The following is a 20,943-nucleotide window of genomic DNA, read 5'->3' as shown; positions in this document are numbered from 1 at the left end:
AATTTGGTCAAATTTAAATTAAATTTTTTTAATTTGGTTAAATTAAAATTATTTCAGTGTTAGTCTTGTAGATAAGTTGTCCCTGTCCAGTGGTAATTTCATTAAACATCTGTTGAAATTAGACAGTTTGGAGCATTACGAACATTCTGAAAAATGTTTGACTTCCTTCAAGAAGGCAGCTTACATAGAATAAATCAGCATTTTTTAATGATTATTTTTCTGTGAACAAGCTGAATTTGAAGGTTAGGGGTAACTGTCACATATTTACCAAAGCACTTCAGAAAAGGAAAAGTTAGTGTCTGAAGTCAATTAGAGTTGCGTTTTTCCCCCAAGGTATTTTCACAGGAGCTGTGCATGAGTAGATGACTGGAACAGAACAGCACTAGTTAAAGCTCTTGTAATTGTAAGAGGGAACACAGAATCACAGAACATGCAGAGTTGGAAGGGACCCACAAGGATCATCGAGTCCAGCTCCTGATCCTGCACAGCACCATCCCCAGGAATCACACCCGGTGCCCAAGAGTTGTTCAGATGCTTCTTGGACTCTGTCAGGCTGGTGCTGTGACCACTTCCCTGGGGAAGTTCCAGTGCTAAACCCTTTTCCCTAACATCCAACCTAAACCCACACTGACACAGCTTCAGGCCATTCCCTCGGGTCCTGTCACTGGTCAGCACAGAGCAGAGATCAGTGCCTGCCCCTCCTCTTCTTCCTCTCCCAAGGAAGCTGCAACTGCAGTGAGGGCTCCCCTCAGTCTCCTCCAGGCTGACCAGACCCAGTGACCTCAGCTGTTCTCACACGGCTTTCCCTCAAGGCCCTTCCCCATCCTCGTGGACCTCCTTTGGACACTCTGTAATAGTTTCATGTCTTACCCCAGCTTCCCCCTGCACTTGGGGTGAGGCTACCCCAGCTCAGAGCAGAGCAGGACAATCCCCTCCCTTGCCCGGCTGTGATGCTGTGCCTGATGCCCCCAGGACAGGGCTGGCCCTCCTGGCTCCCAGGGCACTGCTGACTCACAACTTGCCAGTGACCAAGACCCCCAGGTCCCTTCCTGCAGCACTGCTCTCCAGCATCCCATTCCCCAGCCTGTATGGCAGCTCTGAGGAGAGGCCTAATGTATTCCTCCCTCACAGGAGCATCCTTGCCAGCAAAATGCATTGAGGAGTTTCCTTTGTCTAATTAGTTCTGTCGTCAGCTTTCCTTCTACTCCTAGAACAGATGGATGCATAAAATAGTGTGAGGTGATTTAGTTTATTTTTATGTGCATCTAACGAGTCATACTCACACGTGTCTAAAAGAGCACTTTTAAATTTAAAAAATGCATCAGCACAGTAAAAGAATTAAGCACGTGCCCCAGGGAAGAGCTCAGATATTGTTGTGCTTTCAGTTTTATACCTGTGATACAGAACCTTCTCTCACAGGATCCTTCCTTGGTTTCACTGAGCTGGGTGCAACTTCTCTCCTGCCTCTTGTGTGACTCTTGCTCTTCTTAAAATATGTTAAGTATTAGAAAATAGGTATGGTGAAAGAGTCATTTTAGCTAGCTTTTTGGACTATAATTTCTGCAATTTAAAGTCTGCAGGAGGAGCTATTACATTGTCTGTTCTGACACTGTTCTGTAGGCCTTGTGCACTCTATGCAGAGTACACTTACATTAGTTTATGGTAGTTATTATGACACTGAACACTTGCTGTAAATAAACTTTAAGAACACGTTGAGGTTTCTTCTCTTTTGCAGGGGAGGGTAGTGGTAGGTGGTAGGGTTGCTGTTGGCCTCGTTGTGCAGGGAAGTGGTAAAAGGAGAGCCTGTTTCTAAAAGGAGAGCCTATTTCTCTGTGCCCAGTTTGGGGAGCTGAAGAGGAGGCTGGATTCAGTGTTGCTGCTGTCCTGTAATGGGGACTAATGTACAGCATGGCTTGAAACTGAAATTACTGCAGCTGCTTCTCAGGGGAGCATTGGGTTTGGAGTCCTGATCTGAGCCCGTCACTGAAACTATTAAATTCTCAAATGCTCAAGAGAGAGCACTATTATTACAAAGCATTAAATCATTTGATAGAGATGATTCCTCCTGCATTCTTAGAAATGGAACTCTGGCATCCTCTGTTCTGCTTCTGCGTAACATTTGCTGGTGAAGCTGTGTGATGTACACTTGCCTTCCAGTCTTATGAGCTTTTAGAGAGCTTAATTATTTAAGGTATTTTCCTTCTCAAGGAAGGAGAGCAGATGAAAAGAATGAGCTGAGATAAAGAATTAGGTCAAGTCTCTTGCTGTAGCAGCCAAATGAACAAGAGTGACTAAAAAAATAAAAGTAAATATTTTCTGTTGATGGTAACTTCTACCAGTAAGTAATTTCTAGTCAAATGCCTTGTCCTGGAATCCATCTGCAGAGCTTTTTGAAGGGCTAGCTTATAATAATATCATAGTCAGAAATTGGACTGTAATTGGTCCCATCTTTCTTCTAAGGAAGTGTCACTGTTTTTTAGGAAATGCTGAATTTCTTTATGAACGGAACACACACATGTGCCATTTCATTGATTAAATAACCAAGTGAAATGTAAGACAGCTCACCAGGGTAGGCTGGCTTGGAAGACAGGAAAGGAGCACATAGGATCAGTTCTCCTGCCCTAGGGGATGTTAGGGGATGAGATGATCACAGAGTTAAATTCTGGAGTAGGATTAACTTACAGAATATGTTGAATGCTTGAAAAATCAGAGACTTCCTGTGGAGGGTCTGGACCAGTCACTTCAATGTCTGTCACACCTGTGAGACAGGAAGAGTGCTTTTTTGATTTTTCCTACTCCAGAAGCATGCTTTGAAGAGAAATTCGCTTTTGCTGCCCTTTCATCAACCAAACTGAACACAAATTAAGTATTCTTATTGCTGCTGTTGTTTCTAGTTTTTAGCCTAGTTTCTAGTGTTTAAGGTTTCTTCTGTTGGTAAACCATGTGTGCACAGCATCAGTATGTTGTGCTGCAATGGCTCTGTGACTCTGCTTTTTTTTTTTCTCTATTTCTTTTTTTTTTTCCCCTGTGTTGAGATGCCCCAGCTTTGGGGAGAAGCATAGTTTCAAGGTATCTTAGAGGAAATTGAGGTGCCACTGCCAGGATCTGACTAAATTAAGAATTTTGATTGATACGGCTTCCTTTGAAGGAATTTGGCTTCACTTTTGGGTTTCAGTGTTTGGGGAGGATAGAGCAACACACTCTAATATATTTAATTCTAGAAGTTTTCCGTGCAGATACCAAGATGAGATTTGACTGTTCTGTCATAGGAGAGAAACTTATTTTTTCTTTGTTTGGTTTTACACTGGTGTTAAAACTGGGTCTGGTCAATATGAATCGATAAGCTTGTGTCTAACTATGCTAGTCTCATTCCTACAGTGCACTCTTACATCGTTTAACTCTGTTTGACTTGCTTTGATTCTGTCTTGCAGAGTTCCAAAGTGCTTGCAAAGAAGGAGCTCTCCTACATGCCCATCATTGGCTGGATGTGGTATTTCCTAGAGATTGTCTTCTGCAAGCGCAAGTGGGAGGAAGATCGGAAAACAGTCGTACAGAAGTTGCTCAATCTCAGGGACTACCCTGAAAACTTCTGGGTGAGTGATGACTAACAAGTGGAGTGTGAGGTGCTGTAGTGCTCAGCAGGAGTGAGAGGCACAGGCAATATGTGATGCTTACCAGGTTGTTGCTGAGATTTTTGATTCAGTAGCTTTCTTGAGAGTATCAGGAGAATACTCTCAACTGAATTCTCTCTGGAGTTTCCTATGTACTGTGTTGTGTGTTTCCTTCTCTATAGTACAGAGCCCTACAGAGAGCCCTACAGATATTACTGCAAAAATACCTGCAGTGTGATCTACTCAGTAAAGTTTGGGGTTCTCTAATTACAGGCACTGGATAGGGGTGGGTAGATGCAGGGGTTCATGGCTGTGTAACAGATGCATGTGACAATGTTGTATTGAAGCACATTAACTGTATTTGTTACCTAAGCTCCCGTCTCACCTTAGAGTGCTGAGTTCATATTAGTGTTTTCTCCTTCCCTGTGATGGTGCCATTCCTGGGGAAGGTGTTTGGTCAGACATGGCCCAGTAGAAGTAGAAGCCATGTGGTCAGAGAAGTGGCCTGATGGAGCCATTGACTATGTTCCAGGGAGAGGATTGGTATCACTCTTCAGTAAGAAGCAAGTTTTACTTTTTGCATCACCATAATTTTTTAGTATTCACCGTTCTGGCATTTCCTTATCTGAGAATGAAAAGCCTTTGAACTTCTTCTCTTCTCAGAAATCATAGAAATTGCAGTTCTTCTGAGCTAGTGGTGACAAGAGTGCAATTCAGTTAAAGAAATGGAATCTTAAGCAGCGTCTCTGGGGGCCTACAGAAACTATTGCTGTTCCCTTGTGAAGATGTATATACTATATTTCTCGTGCTCTGAAACAAATTTTTTTTGTTAATTGTCATTGCTTCAAATGAGTGCTAAGCAATCAAAATTGATCTCTGTGTTTCAATGTTTAAGTGACTTGCAGGCAGGAGGCTGTAGCAAAGGGGTGATTCTGGGATTTTAGTTTCAGTTTCTCTCCAGAGATTTGCCTATGCTCTGTGACTTTTCTATACACGTAGGCAACTCAACTCTAATCAGTGAGCACAAGCCACCACCATCCTGCAGATACTCCTGTAGAGGGATTGCTAAAAAGGAGCTATACCTGTGGAAGGGACATAATTGTTGATGTACACTTGGGGTTATTGCAGTGTGGAGTTTTAATTTGCATTTGTATGATGACATAATGTCAAAAGGCACAACAATAGCACCTTGAAAGGCAGACAAGGCAGAGCATGCTAAGTGAACTTGAGAGATTTTCTTATCAGTTTCTCTATGTCTCATCAATCTGATAACATTTTGCTTGCAACACAGAGTGAAAGCACTCTTGGATGGGCTAGAACTGAAGCTGACTGTTTGGCTAGTTTCTTCAATATCTCTTGTCTTTTTTGGCTACATTTTTGCCGTGGGTTATAAGGAATTACTTGGTGTGATTTGGCAGTGCTCTCTGATGTGTTACTTTGCATTCATGCTTGGCAGAAAGCAGATGAACAAGTGGTAAATCTGCAAAGATCTGTGTGCTCTCCTCTGCTTGCCAGTGACAAGATTGTAATTATTCATGTCTGAGCACTTCCCTGTATAGTTCATAAGAGCATGAGCCTTTCTGTTGTCCTGCATGTGCTGCCTTACATCTGTTACCAGCTGTCTCCCTGGCATCAGAGTTACTGTCTAAGTTGTCCATGGACCTCAAGTGCCATAGGGAAAGCAAGCAGGTTGGAGTGAGAGTAAACAAGCTGGGCACTGAAGCACTTCCTAAAAATGTGTTCGGTTTTGACACTTAGCAAGTTTTAGATGCCATGATATTTGAACACTTCACCATCAGAGAGAGAGGTCTACAACAGGAGTGGTTTTTAAGTGTTTTCTGAGAGCTCATTAGAGATGGAGTGACTCAGAGAAACCAAGCTATTCTGATGGCAAGTAGCAGAGCAGATGTTAAAGCCTAAAGGCTGAAGTTCAAACCGGATGGAGAGTTGCATGAGTGTTTGGATTTGGGGTTTTGGGTTGTTTGTTTTTTTGGGGTTTTTTTTGTTGGTTGGGATTTTTTACCTCTGTCAAATAAATTATATAAATTTGTATGTGGCTACACCCATCCCTGCTAGCAGTGTTAATTTGGGTTGTGCTGGTGGGAATTAGAGAAACCTCTGCTCAGTCAGCAGAAGACCTGACTGTGTGTCTAACTGTAGTTGTGTCTTGGTTTTAGTTCCTGATTCATTGTGAGGGCACAAGGTTCACAGAACAGAAGCACCAGATCAGCATGCAGGTAGCTGAAGCCAAAGGTCTGCCCAAGCTCAAGTACCACCTCCTGCCACGAACAAAAGGATTTGCTGTCACCGTGCAGTGTTTGAGAAATGTAGGTAAGGAAAGTCACAGGGGACAATGCTAAGTGGTTATTTCCTCTGACTGCTGACAGTTTGCCTTGCTTTTCTTTTCCCTCTAGCACGTGCCCTAGCAGAAAAATCCTGGGATGCTTTCAGACCATTTTTTCACTAGCCTCTGGTTTTATTAACAAAGACCTGAATCAGTTTGTGGGGTTGGTTTTTGGGGGGTTTTAATTTATTATTGTTATGTTTTGTTAACTGTGACTCTGTGTTGGGGAATCTCAGTTGCATATTTTGTACCAGTTGGTACATACTTTGTTGCATATTCTGTACCTATTGCCAAAGGATACTATTTCTTAGTATTTGCTAAGCAATTCTATTCTAAATGAAGCAAATGCATCAGTAGAGAGTCTGAGGCAGTGTGGCTCAAAATAATTTCTTGTGGTAAATAACTACTTCAAATAATGCAGTTCTTAAATCAGAGAATATTCTGCTTTAAATTTCTATATAGATTTGCTCTTTAGAGTTTCTTAATGGAGCTGAGGAAGGGGAGTAGACATTGACTGAAGATACATCTAGGTGAAATTTATAAACAGTTTCTACATTACAAAATGTGTAAGTTTTTCTTCATTAATATTGTTTTGAGCTCCCCATTTATTTCTGGTTACTTGCATTTGCCAACTTTAAAGTGACATCAAGTAAGAATATTACACACGTTGCCTTTGAAGTTATATTCTTTGACTGATACTATTGGAGTCTTCTGCTGTGTACTTCATGGGCAAAGGAAAGACAGTGCTAAGTAGCTGTAGTGTTACAGGGTCTTTGGGGTCTGGTAGGTTTGTGTGTTAGATGGCTGATGTGTAAGAAAGAAAAAAATGGTTTCTGGTTTAGAAGAAAATGTTCCATCTTGACTGAAATTAATGTCAAAACTTCTTTTGTCTTTGAAGACATGTTTTCATGTGGCATATCTGGGATAGCTGCTGTAAGAAAAGCTTCCCAGTCAGCTGGCTTACTCTCTCTTGTATTTCTTCTAAATGTCTTCTGGCAAACCAGGTAGATCATACTACTGTTGTAGCTTCCTAGGCACCCACAGCTTCCCACCCCCAAGATGGATAGGAGAGCTTGGATCCTTTGTGATCCGTGAAGAAGAGGTAAGTTACGTGAAGCGTCCAGCAGCCCCCTTAAGAGCACAGTTCAGCCTTGCCTTTTGAATAAGGGTGACTGCTCTGCTGAGGGCAGGGGTAGTAGACTTGAGGCACAGAAAAAGGGATGAGTCAAAACTCTGTGGTCTCTAATCCCTTAAGCTGGGAATCAGGAAGAGGTTATTTTGGTGGTGATTTTTTTCTTTTCACTGCTCTGTGTAATGCAAACAAAATATGGCGTGATTGGGGATAAGTAGCTGATCCGTGGGCAAACATTCCATAAGGAAACAACTTTAGGAAACCCAAGTGACGTTTATAAAAATTTTGGACATTCATGCAACACACTACAACAACACTTACTAGTACCCTAAATATTTGAAATACCTTCAGAAAAAGAAGACTGAGGTTGCTAGATACCTGTTTCTTTAGGGGAGTATATGTCACTGCCTCAGTCCAGAAGCTGTAACTTGCTAGATCGAGCAGTGTCAGGCCAGTAAGAAGGCAGTATTTCCCTGTGAGGGTTCGAGGAGAAGCAGAGTCATAACTTGTCATACACAGTTTCAGCAAAAACTGTTGAGCTTAAAAATCCAACCAACAAACCTCTGAGAATTTGATGACCCCAAACTGGTGTCACAGGTTCTTCTAGGTTTATTGCTTTACTTGCCTTGTTGCTTTTTGCAATGAGAGGAAGATAGAAAGGTTACTGCTTGGGTTACTGCATGTTTCTGTCCTATAGAGATAAGGGGTTCATGTAAAGAGCATCTGAAAACAATGTCTTATTTTTTAGAACTCCTAATAACATTATTATGTACAGATAATAAGTAAGTCCATTTATGTTTTTTGAATAGAGAATGTGATGACAGTTCTCCTTTGACAGTCCATGATCTGGAAATGTAATACTGTCTGGAAATTCGGTCATATCCCTATGCATGTCTGAAAGTGAGAGACTGGTGCTGAACTGCCTGAGCCCATTTTGGGTTCTGCCACCAAGGCTGATGCACCTTCTGTTCACCCACAAGGGTGATGTGCCTGGCTGGAGTGCCTTGCTAAGGGATGTAGCTGCGGCACGACCTAGCAGTGGAGCCAAGTCACAGGTTAGGGACCAGTTCACAGCTGGGTGTGACAGAGCTTCTGTCCCATTTTTTTTCCTCCTTTCTGACAAGGGTATGATTCAGCTTGTCAGAGGCTGTAGTACTGTGGGATGGGTAGTTGCTGGTATCTCTGGCTGTAGCTGTAATTTACCCATGGCAGCAGAGATCACGGGTTGGTCCTCTTCAAAACTTTGTATCAAGTCTTAATGCTACCAGCTGGAGTCACTCTGGAAGCAGTTCTGAAGTAGTTCTGCAGTAGTTGGAAATAGACATTGGTGGCATCAGTCTGGCAAGCCCACTTGTTTTGAAAAGCTTTGTTTCAGAAAAAGTTTATTTAATGTGCATATATTGGAAGCTGCCTCTATGCCAGTGATGCCGTATCTGTCAGCATAAGCAGATGAATTTGGATAAAAATACTCTCCATGCTAAATAACAAGTAAAGAACCTTCCCTCCTAACTGATTTCTTTCATATGTGGTAATGGAATTGTTTTTTCCTCCAAAACTTGCTTTCTGAAGTTCATATCTCTGTACATAATTTGATTCTTAAAGAAATGCTTTTAATATTTTCTGAACTTGTTCTGATAGTTTTGTCAATGACCATTCCTACCAGTATGGTTTTACAGATGCAGTTCCCAGGAACTTAATTCCTAGAAGCTGTTCACTTTCTTTAAAAATTGCTGTTTGCTACCTGTACTGTTCATGGAACCAAATTAAAATACAAATCTGTTTCTAAAACATTCATCCATTACTTACAGTAAAAGTAGATGTCTCAAACACTACAAAAGATATATTTAACTGTTCCTTTTATTGTCTGATTGTGTATCAGGCAGTTCCTTCCAGCTGCTTTTATTTAGTTAAGACTTGTACTTAAACATGTACTTCACAGTGGGTTGTAGATAAGCCCAAGTTTTGTTGTGTACCTTTTCCTCCAGTTGTGCATGTCTGTCCCAGAGGGAATGGATGAGAATAAATTCCAGGGTGGTATTCTCAAGGATTCAGTATGACAGTATTTGGGAGTATTGCAATGACTTTTTTCCCCATGAGCTGTATGTTAGTCCTGGATTTTTAATTTTTTTTCCAAGTGGGCCTCTATTCATCATCCAGAGCAAGTAACCAAGTTTGAGAGGATGAGTGGTTTTTGTTCAATCTGGCCCAATTAATGAAATGTTAAATCAAAGGATTGTGTCAGGGTGGTGTCACATCAGCAGAACAGTGAATGTCACTGTACCTTTCCCTCCCTTTTCCAGTCTTCAGATCATTTTGTGCTAGTATGAAAATGTATGTAGCCATAGTCATTGCCTGTAGGTTGATTTTTCAGTGAATCACCCTGGCATAATCCACCATGGCCACAAAATAATGCGAGAAATTCAAGAGGACAGTCAAAGTAAGAAAAATCCTCTCTAGATACGTAATCCGAAGATTTTTTTAGGTTGAAGTTAAGAAATTAAATCTTAAAGTCTTAAGTACTTAGCTCTCTGTCAGAATGCTGTAGAAGGAACCAAAAGTTAATGATATGAAAAAAAGCTGGGCAGAGATTAGAAAACAACAACAACAACAAAAACCTAATCAGTTTTTTGACAGAAAGAAAAGGCTTTCAAATATTTGTATTTGTTTTTAATGAAAAAGAGATATCTGAGCTATAACTCCTTTGAAAAAATATTTTACAATTTAAGCAAAATTTCTCAAATGCTGCTTATATTAGCCTGAGAGTGAGACAGTTGTGATGTTCTCAAGATACTATGGAGTTATTTTTTTACTTGTTTTAGAATCTAGATTTTCTTGTCTCTTCAGGTTTTGGATGAGAAAGTCATGAGATGTCCAATTCTAATTATCCAATTACAAAATCTGTGTTTAATGATAACCAGTTCTAGTGTGTCACACAGCATGCTAGTGCTGCTTTGACTATGGATGCTTTCTGGCAAATTTTAATTTAAAGCAGACTTTTTCTTGGACACTTCCATTGTTATTTTCCTGCACTCTCAGAATGAGGAAGCTAAAGTTTTCAGTTATCTTCAATTATATCTAGGTAGCAGAGGTCTGTTTACTCCTGCACATTGCTATCATTGTCTTGAGTTTGGCACTGCTTTGCAGCAAAAGATTTCAGTGTTTTATTAAAAGATACTGGACTGAATACAGACCAGTTGGAAACTGGAATAGCATTTTTTTTCCCCCAGAGAAAAGGAATGCTCTGTGTAAAACTTGTCAGCACATAAAGATGTTCCTGTCCATCTCCACAGTTTTTTTTCAGAACAGGACAACTGTCTTCCAATGTGTCTCAACAAAAGCCCAATTCATATAAAAACTCAATGTAGATACCTTGTAAGAGACGGAAGAAAAAGTGTTGTTTATATCATACTTCACTTTATTGCATCCCTATTGTTGTTAGAATAATCTCATGCTATTATTGAAAAAACTAAGGAGCTTACACCATATAAACCAAACTGAGCTCTTGTTTTCCTTCAATTACATTGGATTACTAAATTAGAGTAGATTAGTAAAATCCTTCTACACTAAGAAGCTTAAAAATGGAGGCAGATAATTGATTTTTAAAAAGTAATTTCATACTTGTACAGAGAAAGCAGTGTGCTTGAAGTAGACTTTGTTTTGAAGGAGTTAGTAGTGAGGGACAGAGTCTTTTGCAGTGACAGGGGTTTGGCCTTTGTTTTTAGGATTTCCTTTCAGCACTGAAGCCAGGCTGTTCTATTCTCCACTATGAATTCAGTCCTGCAGTAACAAATGATGTGGTGAGTTTCTGGGAGCTAAATGCTGAGGCCAAATCATATTTATTTCTCATAGCTAGAGAGGTTTCAAAACCAAGAGCAAATCTGTCCTGTGTAATAAGTCTTTCCTAGGTGGGTCAAGAGGTCTAACAATAAAGGTTCACCACATGCATTTTTATTCATTATTGCAAAACTCCAAAGCAGAAAACCTAAAATACCACAGGCTATACATGAAAATGCTTCTTTGTCATTTTTGTGACAAAAAATCAACAAGTTATTTTTGTTGTCATTGCTCTTAGAGTTCATACCATGATGCACAACTGATTTCAGTGTCAGGAAAATAAATCATCTCTGGTAATTTAGTACCATCAGGAAAATAGTGTATGTAAGGATGTGTTCAAATAAACTTTTTTGCAACACTTCATGTGATTTTAAACAGTGAATGCTTTTTCTGTAGAAACTGCTTGTTACTGCTCTTTTAGTTTATCTGCCATCATCCTTTGCAAATGGTTTTACTGTTCCAGCTCAGTCCTGAACTTTACAAACAGTTTTCTCAATGCTGGAAGTTTGGCTGCAGTTTTGTTCATCAGAATTTTATGTTCTATTCCTCACATCTGCATGTCTTCATAGCAGCAGCCAGCTGACACCAGATGTGGTGTGTCATTCTCTCTCTGCCTTTGCCCTAGAGGAAGTGCCTGAGTTACCAAATAATGGACATGGACCCCGGCCACTTATGGCTGCATGAAGCCCTCCTGCTGTAGGGGGTCTCTCACACACACTTTACCTGTTCTTAGTCAAAGGGTATATATTGGTCATTGTTTGTAAAATGTGTATCTGCCTGGTTGTTTCCTGAGATTTCAGGGGTAGTTGTTGATTCACAGTGAACTGAAAAAGGTAACAATTCTGCAGCCATTTGACTCCTAGGAAGTCCTAGGTGAATTCTGTCAGAAGCTGTAACTGTGTTCCCTGTGCCCATCATTCTGCACCTGATGAGGAAGGAGATGGGGGTGAATGGAGAGCAAACCTTTCCATTCTGCTGGTGCATTTCCTGATTATTTGGCTTCTGAAAACCTGCATGCTGAATATTCCATTGTCATTTTTACCTTGATGACAGCTCAAACTGTGGTGCTATGGCAATGACTTACTTAAATATTCTCCTTGTCTGAGAGAGAATTACTTACTTCCATTGTATTACTACAGTAAACACATAACCTGTTTTTCTTCTTGTAGTTTCTGCAGTCTATGATTCTACCCTTAATTTTAGAAATAATGAAAATCCAACATTGCTGGGAGTTCTAAATGGAAAGAAGTATCATGCAGATTTATATGTAAGGCAAGTAATCCATATTTTAATTCCTTTTTAGTAGGAGTATGTACTTGAAATCACACTTGGTCAAATAAGGGGATGTTTTCAAGTGGGTAACAGAAAGCAGATCTCTACCAACCTGGCTTCACAGAACTTCAAATAAAAATTCCTATGAGTTGGGAAGTGTTTCTGGTAAAGTTTTGTGATTATAAGTATGTGAGGAGCCCATAAATGTCTAAAGAACTTTTTGTTTGTTATTTTTTTACTCATTTGTGTGTCTGTTAGCTCAGCAGCAGCACTGGGGCCTCTTTTCACTCCCTTGGCCAGAATACCCAACACAATCTAAGTGTTCAGGTGGAGTTGAATATACCTGTCTCTGGCACAGTTCCAGTTCCTCTGGTGGAGGTCAGGCTCACAACTTTCCCATCTGGTGGTGTCATTGTTGAAGTATTTGACAGCTGCACCCTCCCTACCAACAAGGAGGTTGTTTAATGAAAAAAACATTACCTGGATTCCTTTTTATTAAGGTTTCTATAAATTACAAATACCCTAATGGTTTCCCATGATCTTAATGGGAAAGGGCCAATTTCCAGGTGAGGTTGTACCAGCATCACCTGTGCTAAGGCACTCAGGGCATGTGATGATGTAGGGTTGGAAGTATCTAGGGTAGCCTAGAAGTGATGCTGCAAGTGATCAAGAGTTCATCATAACCTCTTAAGAGCTCTCTTAAGGACTAGTGAGCTGGTGCAGTTACTTTATTCTGGAAAGCAACATGAAGTGGAATAGGGTGACCTTTTTTTTTACTTCTCCTTTTCTGCCTGTTTGAAAAAGTATTTTGTTCAGAACTGTTTTTGTCCAAGAGTAAAAATGAAGTTTCTCTTGATTCCTCTTCCCGCATGGTAGCTCAGCCGGGTGTCCTCATGTTTGGTGTACACAGCCTGGCTGGTTGGCATTCATGGAGCCCTGCCTGTGGATGTCAGCTCCAACAGAGCAGACGAGTTCCTCTTGCTGTGTCTCCCTTTGCACCATTTCAGCCTGCTGCAAGTCACTCTGGCATAGCATAGAAATTGCTTTTCACAACATAGGGTAGCTGCTTGCCCATTCTGAAAAGCTGTTAAGGCAGGATAAACTTCATGGCTAAATTTGTTCTGACAGGTAGCTGGGGACTATCACAGATTTCTTCAAGATCTCCTCCATATTTGTTTGTTAAAGTGCTGTAGGTGTTGCACAAGTTCAAAAAAGGAGATAAATGTAGTGAGTCTCCTGTCAGATAATCTGTCTGTATAATGCAAGCACTGTTCATGAAAGTCAAGGTATTTAATATTCTTCAATATCTCTTGTTTACCATTGGCAGGCGGATTCCACTAGAGGATGTCCCAAAAGATGAGCAGGAATGTTCTACCTGGCTCCACAAACTATATCAAGAAAAGGTTGGTTTTTTTGTCAAGACAGCACTTGTGAGCCACCAGTGCTTGGTTATTTGTAGTGCTAGTAGACCTTTACAGTGTGCATGTGTAGTGTCCTAATTTGGAGGCTTGGAATGAGTTGGTTTGTTTGGTTTTTAGGGTAAGTGCTCTGTTTCTCCATATACAAATTGATCTTGTGCTGCCAGTCATGATTGCTTTCGTTTTGTACATAGAGCAACAGGAAGAAAGCTTAAACATGCCTTTCTAGAGCAGTTTTAAGCCTCTTCTTTAGAAAGTTGCATTAGGATGCAAAAATCGAAATTGCCGTACTGCCATCTGATTGCTAGAAAGATCCCCTTCCCCTAGAAGACACCTTCTAAATCAAGAAGTAATTTATTGGCTAAATAAAAAATTTTCTTTAGTGTATTAGACTTTTTGTGCCTTGTTTTTCCCTGCTCTTTTTACCAAAGCAGACATCCAGCATTAAAAGGACAAGCTGATAAATTGTTATCATCCTGTGGGTATAGAAGGCATGCATTTAAGATTCCTAATTTCATAGGTTGGGGAGAGAATAATAATGATTGTGTTTGTAGATACCCAGTGGGGTTTTTTGTTTGTTTTTTTCTTCTTTGCAAATGCTTTCACATTAATCCTTCAGTCTTTCAGAATCTGTTTCTTCTGGGCTGTTTTTATGAATATTGGAGATAGTTGCTGGGGGATGTGCTTTTTGAATGCACACAGTACTCCCATTTCAATCAGTGGGAGTCATAGGTATGCATGGCATGAGGGCCTGGCAGCTCACTTTGCTTTGATACCTTGATCAAAGTTATGTATTCACACTGGAATGCAGCAGTGGTTTGGATTTAGAAATTACAGAATATAGCTATGCTCTGGTCTCCTCTTGCTGTGACAGCAAAATTCTGCTGTGCCATTTGTCGTGCTCTTCCCTGGACATCACATTAGCACTTCTGTATCAACAGTGCCCTGGCTGTTCTCAGTTTCACACCATGACTGTTTCTGGTGTAATTCATGGCTCCTCTAAGCAGCTTGCTTACAGGAATGTGGAAGGTAAATGTGTCTTGGGACCTCATTTGTAGGTCTACTCCCTTTGGCTCTTGATCCCCCTTCTCATAGTTTGTGCCCATAACACCCGATTCAGGCACAACCCCCAGCACCTTCACAGAAAAGCAGGGTCAGGCCCATGTACTGGTCCTTTTGCTCAACACTGCAGAAGTCCACTTTCTGCTTCTGTGACTTTGTAGCCCTGTTTCATGTCCCTAAAAGAATTATTCAGACAAAGCTTTGCAAGAAAAGAACATAAGTGTGAATGTGGTTATTGTTTTCATGAATCCTTTATTATATAGTTGCAGTAATTCACTCCAAGATTTTTCTGTTGTTGCCTCTTCGGCAAACACTCATTTGTTTCTAGTACAAACAGAGTGTACATCTATCCTTCATAATACTATACTGCACAATATGTCATATTATTCTTCATATCTGTTCTTCATGACAACTTCATTTGCTGGTAGGTTAGGTCTCTGCTTTCCTGTTTAGTACAGGAGTGAAGTTTTGCATCCAGGAGTGAAGTATGGTGTGTTCAGTTTTCCATTCCACTGAAACCTTTTTTGGTTATGGGAATGTTTGTGATTGATTAGGGATGGGGGGAGATGTTTGTTTTTTGGTTTGGGATTTTTGGTGACGATGTTAGTTTTTCTCTGAAGGCAGCATGTTTCTCTTTCTCCAGTTGTTTTACTTTTGTGAAACTTATTTCGTTGCAGTCATTCCTGGTTTGCTGAAGCCCATGTTTTTGTAAAATCAGACTGGCAGAATATATAGCAGGGACAGCTTCTTCCAGAGTTCTGAGATGATGGAAGCCCACCTGCAGGGTAGAAATAAAATTTTGTTCAACCTTTCTGCCCTGCATCTTAAAAAAGTAATAGGCTATTACGTCGCATAGCAAACAGCAGTGCTTCCCAGGTGCTGTTTCCAAAAATTAATTCTGATTCAGATTGTCTTCAGAGTCAGAAAATATTTATGATACCATGTAAAAAATCGTTACTCAGAGGACAGTAATTCATTGCAAGTTACATACTCATCCTCCGCTTTGTCTCTTTTGGTTGCAAGCACTTCACTTGCTGTTTCAAAATAAGACAAGATGTACACGCTACTGGAAAGCTGAGACCTTATTTTAACACACATTACTGTTCCCTGTGCTGTTGCTTATTCTCAGTAAGTTTTATAATTTTGCTGTAGTTTCTCAAGACTCACAATGTGCTGAATTATGCTGTAGTAGCATGATTTAGTGACTGGAGAGTGCCACAGGTACTGAGGTCAAGGCCTGTGCACTCAAGATGGACCAAGATTGCAGAGCTGTTGGAATAGTAATGAAATCGGCAAGGATGTACAAGGAGGGACATGAATCTTTTTCAAATTTATTTATTTATTTATTTATTTATTTATTTATTTCCCCATGTTGACATTAGTAAAGGAGTGAGGGCCTTTGAGAAAAGTTTATTCCATTGTTTTTTACCTCCTTGTCTGATCTCACCTGCATGTACCTCAGTCTGAGATACTTTTCCCCGAGAGCCTGTCGTGTTTATGTTCTTGCTACTTATCACTTCATTTTTTGGCTTAGTCACTGCTACAAATGCAGTTGAACAGAGTCCTGCCAGATAAACAGTGGCATTGTGCTGCTGCTCTAAACCAAACACTGTTCTCCTTCCTTTTCCAGGCTTACAGTAAATACCATGTCCATATGCTTCTTCCTCACTGGGGTGGGGTAGATTTTGTCCTTCCACATACGGCCAGCACTGTATCAGTTCCAAATTATGACATAAGTTCAGTTTGGGTTGCACATTGCCTTTTCTTTTTATTTCTTTAATTTCTTTTTAAATGCTATTGCTTAAAAAGCTCTCTTTGACTTATACAAGGACTGTGTTGAGGATCTTTTTGCCAGGTCTGAAGAGGTAATATAAAGTAGTCACAACTCTGCTAGTCCTTGCATGTTTGTTCTCTTTTTTTAGCTCCCTACATCCTCAGTGCCTGAAGTAGAAGTTCTGCTTGAGAATATTAATTTCCATTAAAAAGAGATCAAGTTTTTTAGTTCTTGCTTGTAAGAGAAGCTTGGAAAATAGGGCCTGAAAATATATACAGGAATGTCCTAGGGAATCAGTAAAGCCTAACTGAAGAGAAGTGTACAGAACTCCAGTGTTTGGGAACAAAGGATATATTTTTGGATACTCCTTCTTTGTGGGCTTCCTCACGAAGGAGCCACAGCATACCTCTGCTGTCAGACCTCCTGGTGGGCATGGGGAGGAGGAATCCAGTTAGCCTCTCACAAGGAGATGGATGTTCCCTGATTTCCCTTCACTGCATTACCCCTCCCCCTCACTGTCTGTAGTGCCTTAAATTCAGTGGGGGCAATAGAGGGAGTGTGTTTCCGTGTCGGAATGTGATACCTGCGTGGATGGAATTTATTACAGACTGAAAAGAAGCTCTGTAGGCAGAGGAATGAAAGGAACCTAATGTGAATAAAGTGATTTTGGGAAATGGTGAGGTGTATCGTCTGTTTAAAGCCTGACTTGTTGCTGGGTATCACAGGCACCCTTGCAAAACCTTTCAAGACAGATGAACTCATAAATGCCTTTTGCAAGTGAATGAACGTATTTAAGGGTAAGGAATCCTAACTGAAGAGCTGTTCCCTACAAGAGTGGGAAACGTGGCAGAGCTGTTGGCCTTGACATTGTTTTGCCTCTTGTATTTGTTTTCCATCTGTCTTAAGTCTCTCAGTGAGGTGTGGTCATGGTTTGGCTGCCCCCTCATGCCATGCAGAGCCGACAGAGAAAACCCTGCTGCACTTGTTTCAAGCAAGTGTCCTGCTCTCTGTAGTAGCAGGCCCTCTAATGGCAATGCCAGCAATAGTCGGGAATTCTTCACTTTCCTGGGTAATACCAATATTTGGAAACCTAATTGTATGTAATAAATTCAGTTTAGTGATGATGAGTAGCTCTGTGTTGTAAAGCAGCCTTCACTGCACTGTGAAGAAAACTTGATACACTCTGTTGAAATCTGTTGAAGATGGCTCAGTAACTGGCCTCAGTGATCCCACTACAATCCAGCTCACATGAGTCAAACACTTAGGATATTTCTAATCTCAATAAAGAGAGTACAGTAATTTAATTCCTGCATAATCCCTTAAAAGCTGAATGTTCACTTTGAAATAGATAGTGGTAACAGCTTGTTATTGCTCAAGTTGCTATCAAGTAAGTAAAGAATTTTTTGTGTCAGCTGGAGTGTAAGTGTAAAATCATAGCATAGTAGAAAAAATAGTCTTTTGGTTGATTAGTCTTGGCTTTCCTAGAATTTTTAGAAACCAAAAATCCTTTCTTTAAAGAAATATCATACTTCATTCTGATTAAATTAAGGTTTTTTTTGTTGGAGTTAGTAAGTCAAGAGTCTCTCTGAATTTTTCAGAGAGAGATCAAAGTGCAAGAATTGAATAAAGTTATAGTTAAGAATATTGCTTAGATTTTTCAGTTAGAACAAGATAAGCCATGTTTGTAGTTTATGCATAGCCTAGCGTGCTAAGAAACTAATATTCTAATAAGTTAAGAAGTAGTAGTCTAAGTTTGTCTCTCAACTTGTTGAAAAGTTTCTATATAAAAATATGCATTGGGGAGAGCTGGGGTGTTTTGCCATTGCCTTTTGTCATTGCTTTGCTTTGCTTTGCTTTTGCCTTTAAAACTAATGTGCTTCTGCAATAAATAACTTTGTAGCAACTATTAGCTGCTTAGCTCATTGAAAAAAAACAACCTGACAAGTTGCATGCCTAAAAGCACCCGAAAGTCTGACCTCACAGTTTTTTATGTCAGTCTAATGCTGACTTCATTAATGAACCATTTTTTTGTGATAACACACATAAATAGATAACAGATTAATAACCTTTGCTTTTGAACAAGGACGAAGGGAGTTTTTTCCCCCACTTTTGATATCTTGGGTTGATGAGATGAGTAAAGGCAATGCTATTCACCCATGTGGGCTATAGAGGCAGGTACTGAATTCAAAGTCTCCTGTGCTTTAAAAAACAGATGCTACAAAACAGAAAAACCAACCCCCACCCCACCTCATTATCCTTCTTGTATTATACCTAAAGGTCGAGTCATTTGCTAAAAGCCAGTGAGAGATTTTGTACTGTTTACACACTAAACTGCCTGTAGGGAGGTTCAGCACCCAAACTTCCACAAGTGTCATGGGAGCAAGGTGAACAAGACTATGTCCATGGGACAAAGACAGGAGGGGATGGTGCTTCAGAGTGTGGGACCAAATGGTGCCTGGTCGCCTTTTCTGGCAGGTTTATGGTGCTGTTTGAGAGCAGCAGTTGGAGAAAACAAGAGAGAGCAGAGAATGCTGCTGAGTATGGAGCCCAGACACTTTCCTGGCTTACCTGCAGTGCTTGGGCAGTGGCTGTGGCTCCTGCAGGAGGTTCAGCAGTGATGTCTGCATTGCTGCAGGAGTGTACATCCCATCATCCCTCCTGTTTTCCTAGGCTGCTATACTCTCCAGGTACGGCATTTTTCAGGCTGCTGTGTGTAGGAGAAAGAAAGTATTCACACATCAGTGTATGCTCCCCCTTTCTTTTTTTTCTTGGGTTTTTTTTTTTTTTTTGACTCTATATTAATTGACTTCAAAATACAAGCTTTCCAGCCATCAGCTGGTCTTTGATCTTCCCCTGTAGTTACAAGCCTCCAGAAGGAGGAACATCAAAGCCAGGAATGGCTGGTTTTGTTGGCAGATGGGGATGTAATTGTTGCCCTCCTCTGTTCTACTAGGATGCATTCCAGGAGGAATATTACCGCACAGGAACCTACCCAGCCGTCCCTATAGTACCACCCCGTCGACCATGGACACTTTTGAACTGGCTTTTCTGGGCCTTATTGCTGCTATATCCTTTGTTCAAGCTGCTCATCAACATGATCAACAGTGGATCATCACTGACACTGGCTAGTTTTGCATTTGTCATTATAATAGGTAAGTTTTCTGATACAAAAAGATTACTTACAAGGTAACTGTCCAGTAGGATTTACTGAGATTTGCTAAATATAAAGATGACTTTTGAATTCAACCCATGATGAAACAACCCATCTAATATGTCCACTCTAGCCTGGACTAGGGTTAAAAAGATTCTTTTTTGTTTACTTTTTTATAATTGTACTGTTTTTTGTAAGAGCTTCATACAAAATTTTGTTTCTGTAGAATTCAAACAGTGACTTCTCAGTGGGTTGCCTAAAAAAGGCTTTCTTTTCTTATGTTGTGTGTTGCTGTGTTAGGTGCTTAGAAGAGCAGCACAAGGATAATTTATTCCTTTGAGAATGTATTTCAGTCATAGTCTGATGTGTCATGCACTGGTAATCCATGAACTCGTGATTAAGCACAGCCTGTTGTGGCCATCTACTCTGATTTATATAGCACAGAGCATGGACTGTCACAGGTGATTCCTACACTTCCTGTGGCAGTTCTGAGCTGCCTTGGTTTGTATTTCAACTAATATGATACTTAAGAGGAGGAAGGGACACAGAACAAGGAGCTGGCCCAAAGAAAGGGAGGGAGATTTATTTGGTGTTCTTCACGGAAGCAGGAACCAGGGCAGTTTAGCAAATTGCATCCTATCTGAGTGTCTGTGATTGAGTGCTGGTTTGAAGAATAAGTTCCCTTCCAGAATAAGCCATACATTCTTAAAGTAAAAAGTTTCAGTGACTGCACTGACCATCACAGGTATTTATGACTTCATCACCTTTACATCTGTGTATATTACAAACAACCTTGGAAAAAGAAACAGAACTTCACAGTCTTCCTGGCTCTGAGAGAACTTGGATACAGAGCTGACTTAAAAAGCCATGTCCAGAATAGCAACACAGAGGAAATAGGAAAATGTGGAGCATTTTGTTGTCTCAGAAGTGGATCTTTGCTCTCTACCCAGGAAATTGTTCCTAGCACATAACATTTCTTCTTTGGAATTCTCAGAAGTCTGAGTCTTGAGCTAGATTGATCAACTAACATCCTTTTAGCCATCTGTGAAGAGTTTGATGTGGTAGGCACACAGTATTCTCTTTCAGGAATTGCTCACTAAAAATGCACCAATGCTGCATTAGGCTCCTGTTGATGCTTCCTATAGAGGTAACTGGAGAAGGGACAAGTTGTGTATTTTTTGTGTGTGTGTGCAGGCAGGAAATTTCCTTCATGGTGCTTTGAGCCAGAGGAAGGAGAACGAGCAAGGATAAGGTCCAGCATGATAATTGGTACATTAGGTGAGCAGGGTAGAGGAAAAAAGAAGGGAATCTTGAGCTCTTGTCTTCATCTGGAGAAATTGTTGGT

The 20,943-nt window shown here is 40.4% G+C and overlaps 1 protein-coding gene across 4 annotated transcripts in view; it reads left to right on the top strand.

Moving 5' to 3' along the window:
* The window catches only part of AGPAT4 (1-acylglycerol-3-phosphate O-acyltransferase 4), a 74,093-nt gene that overhangs the window by 44,536 nt on the left and 8,614 nt on the right, over nucleotides 1-20,943 (top strand). For all 4 annotated transcript variants that reach the window (XM_088161408.1, XM_088161407.1, XM_088161410.1 and 1 more), the window contains 5 exons: nucleotides 3,432-3,593; nucleotides 5,789-5,942; nucleotides 12,091-12,193; nucleotides 13,521-13,596; nucleotides 19,401-19,599. In XM_088161408.1, the coding sequence (XP_088017534.1) occupies nucleotides 3,432-3,593; nucleotides 5,789-5,942; nucleotides 12,091-12,193; nucleotides 13,521-13,596; nucleotides 19,401-19,599 (694 nt within the window). The remainder of the gene's footprint in view (nucleotides 1-3,431; nucleotides 3,594-5,788; nucleotides 5,943-12,090; nucleotides 12,194-13,520; nucleotides 13,597-19,400; nucleotides 19,600-20,943) is intronic.

This window comes from Sturnus vulgaris, chromosome 3 (genome assembly GCF_052056855.1).
Source record: "Sturnus vulgaris isolate bStuVul1 chromosome 3, bStuVul1.hap1, whole genome shotgun sequence".
Classification (NCBI taxonomy): Eukaryota; Metazoa; Chordata; class Aves; order Passeriformes; family Sturnidae; genus Sturnus; species Sturnus vulgaris.
This window is presented reverse-complemented; position numbering and strand designations above follow the sequence as displayed.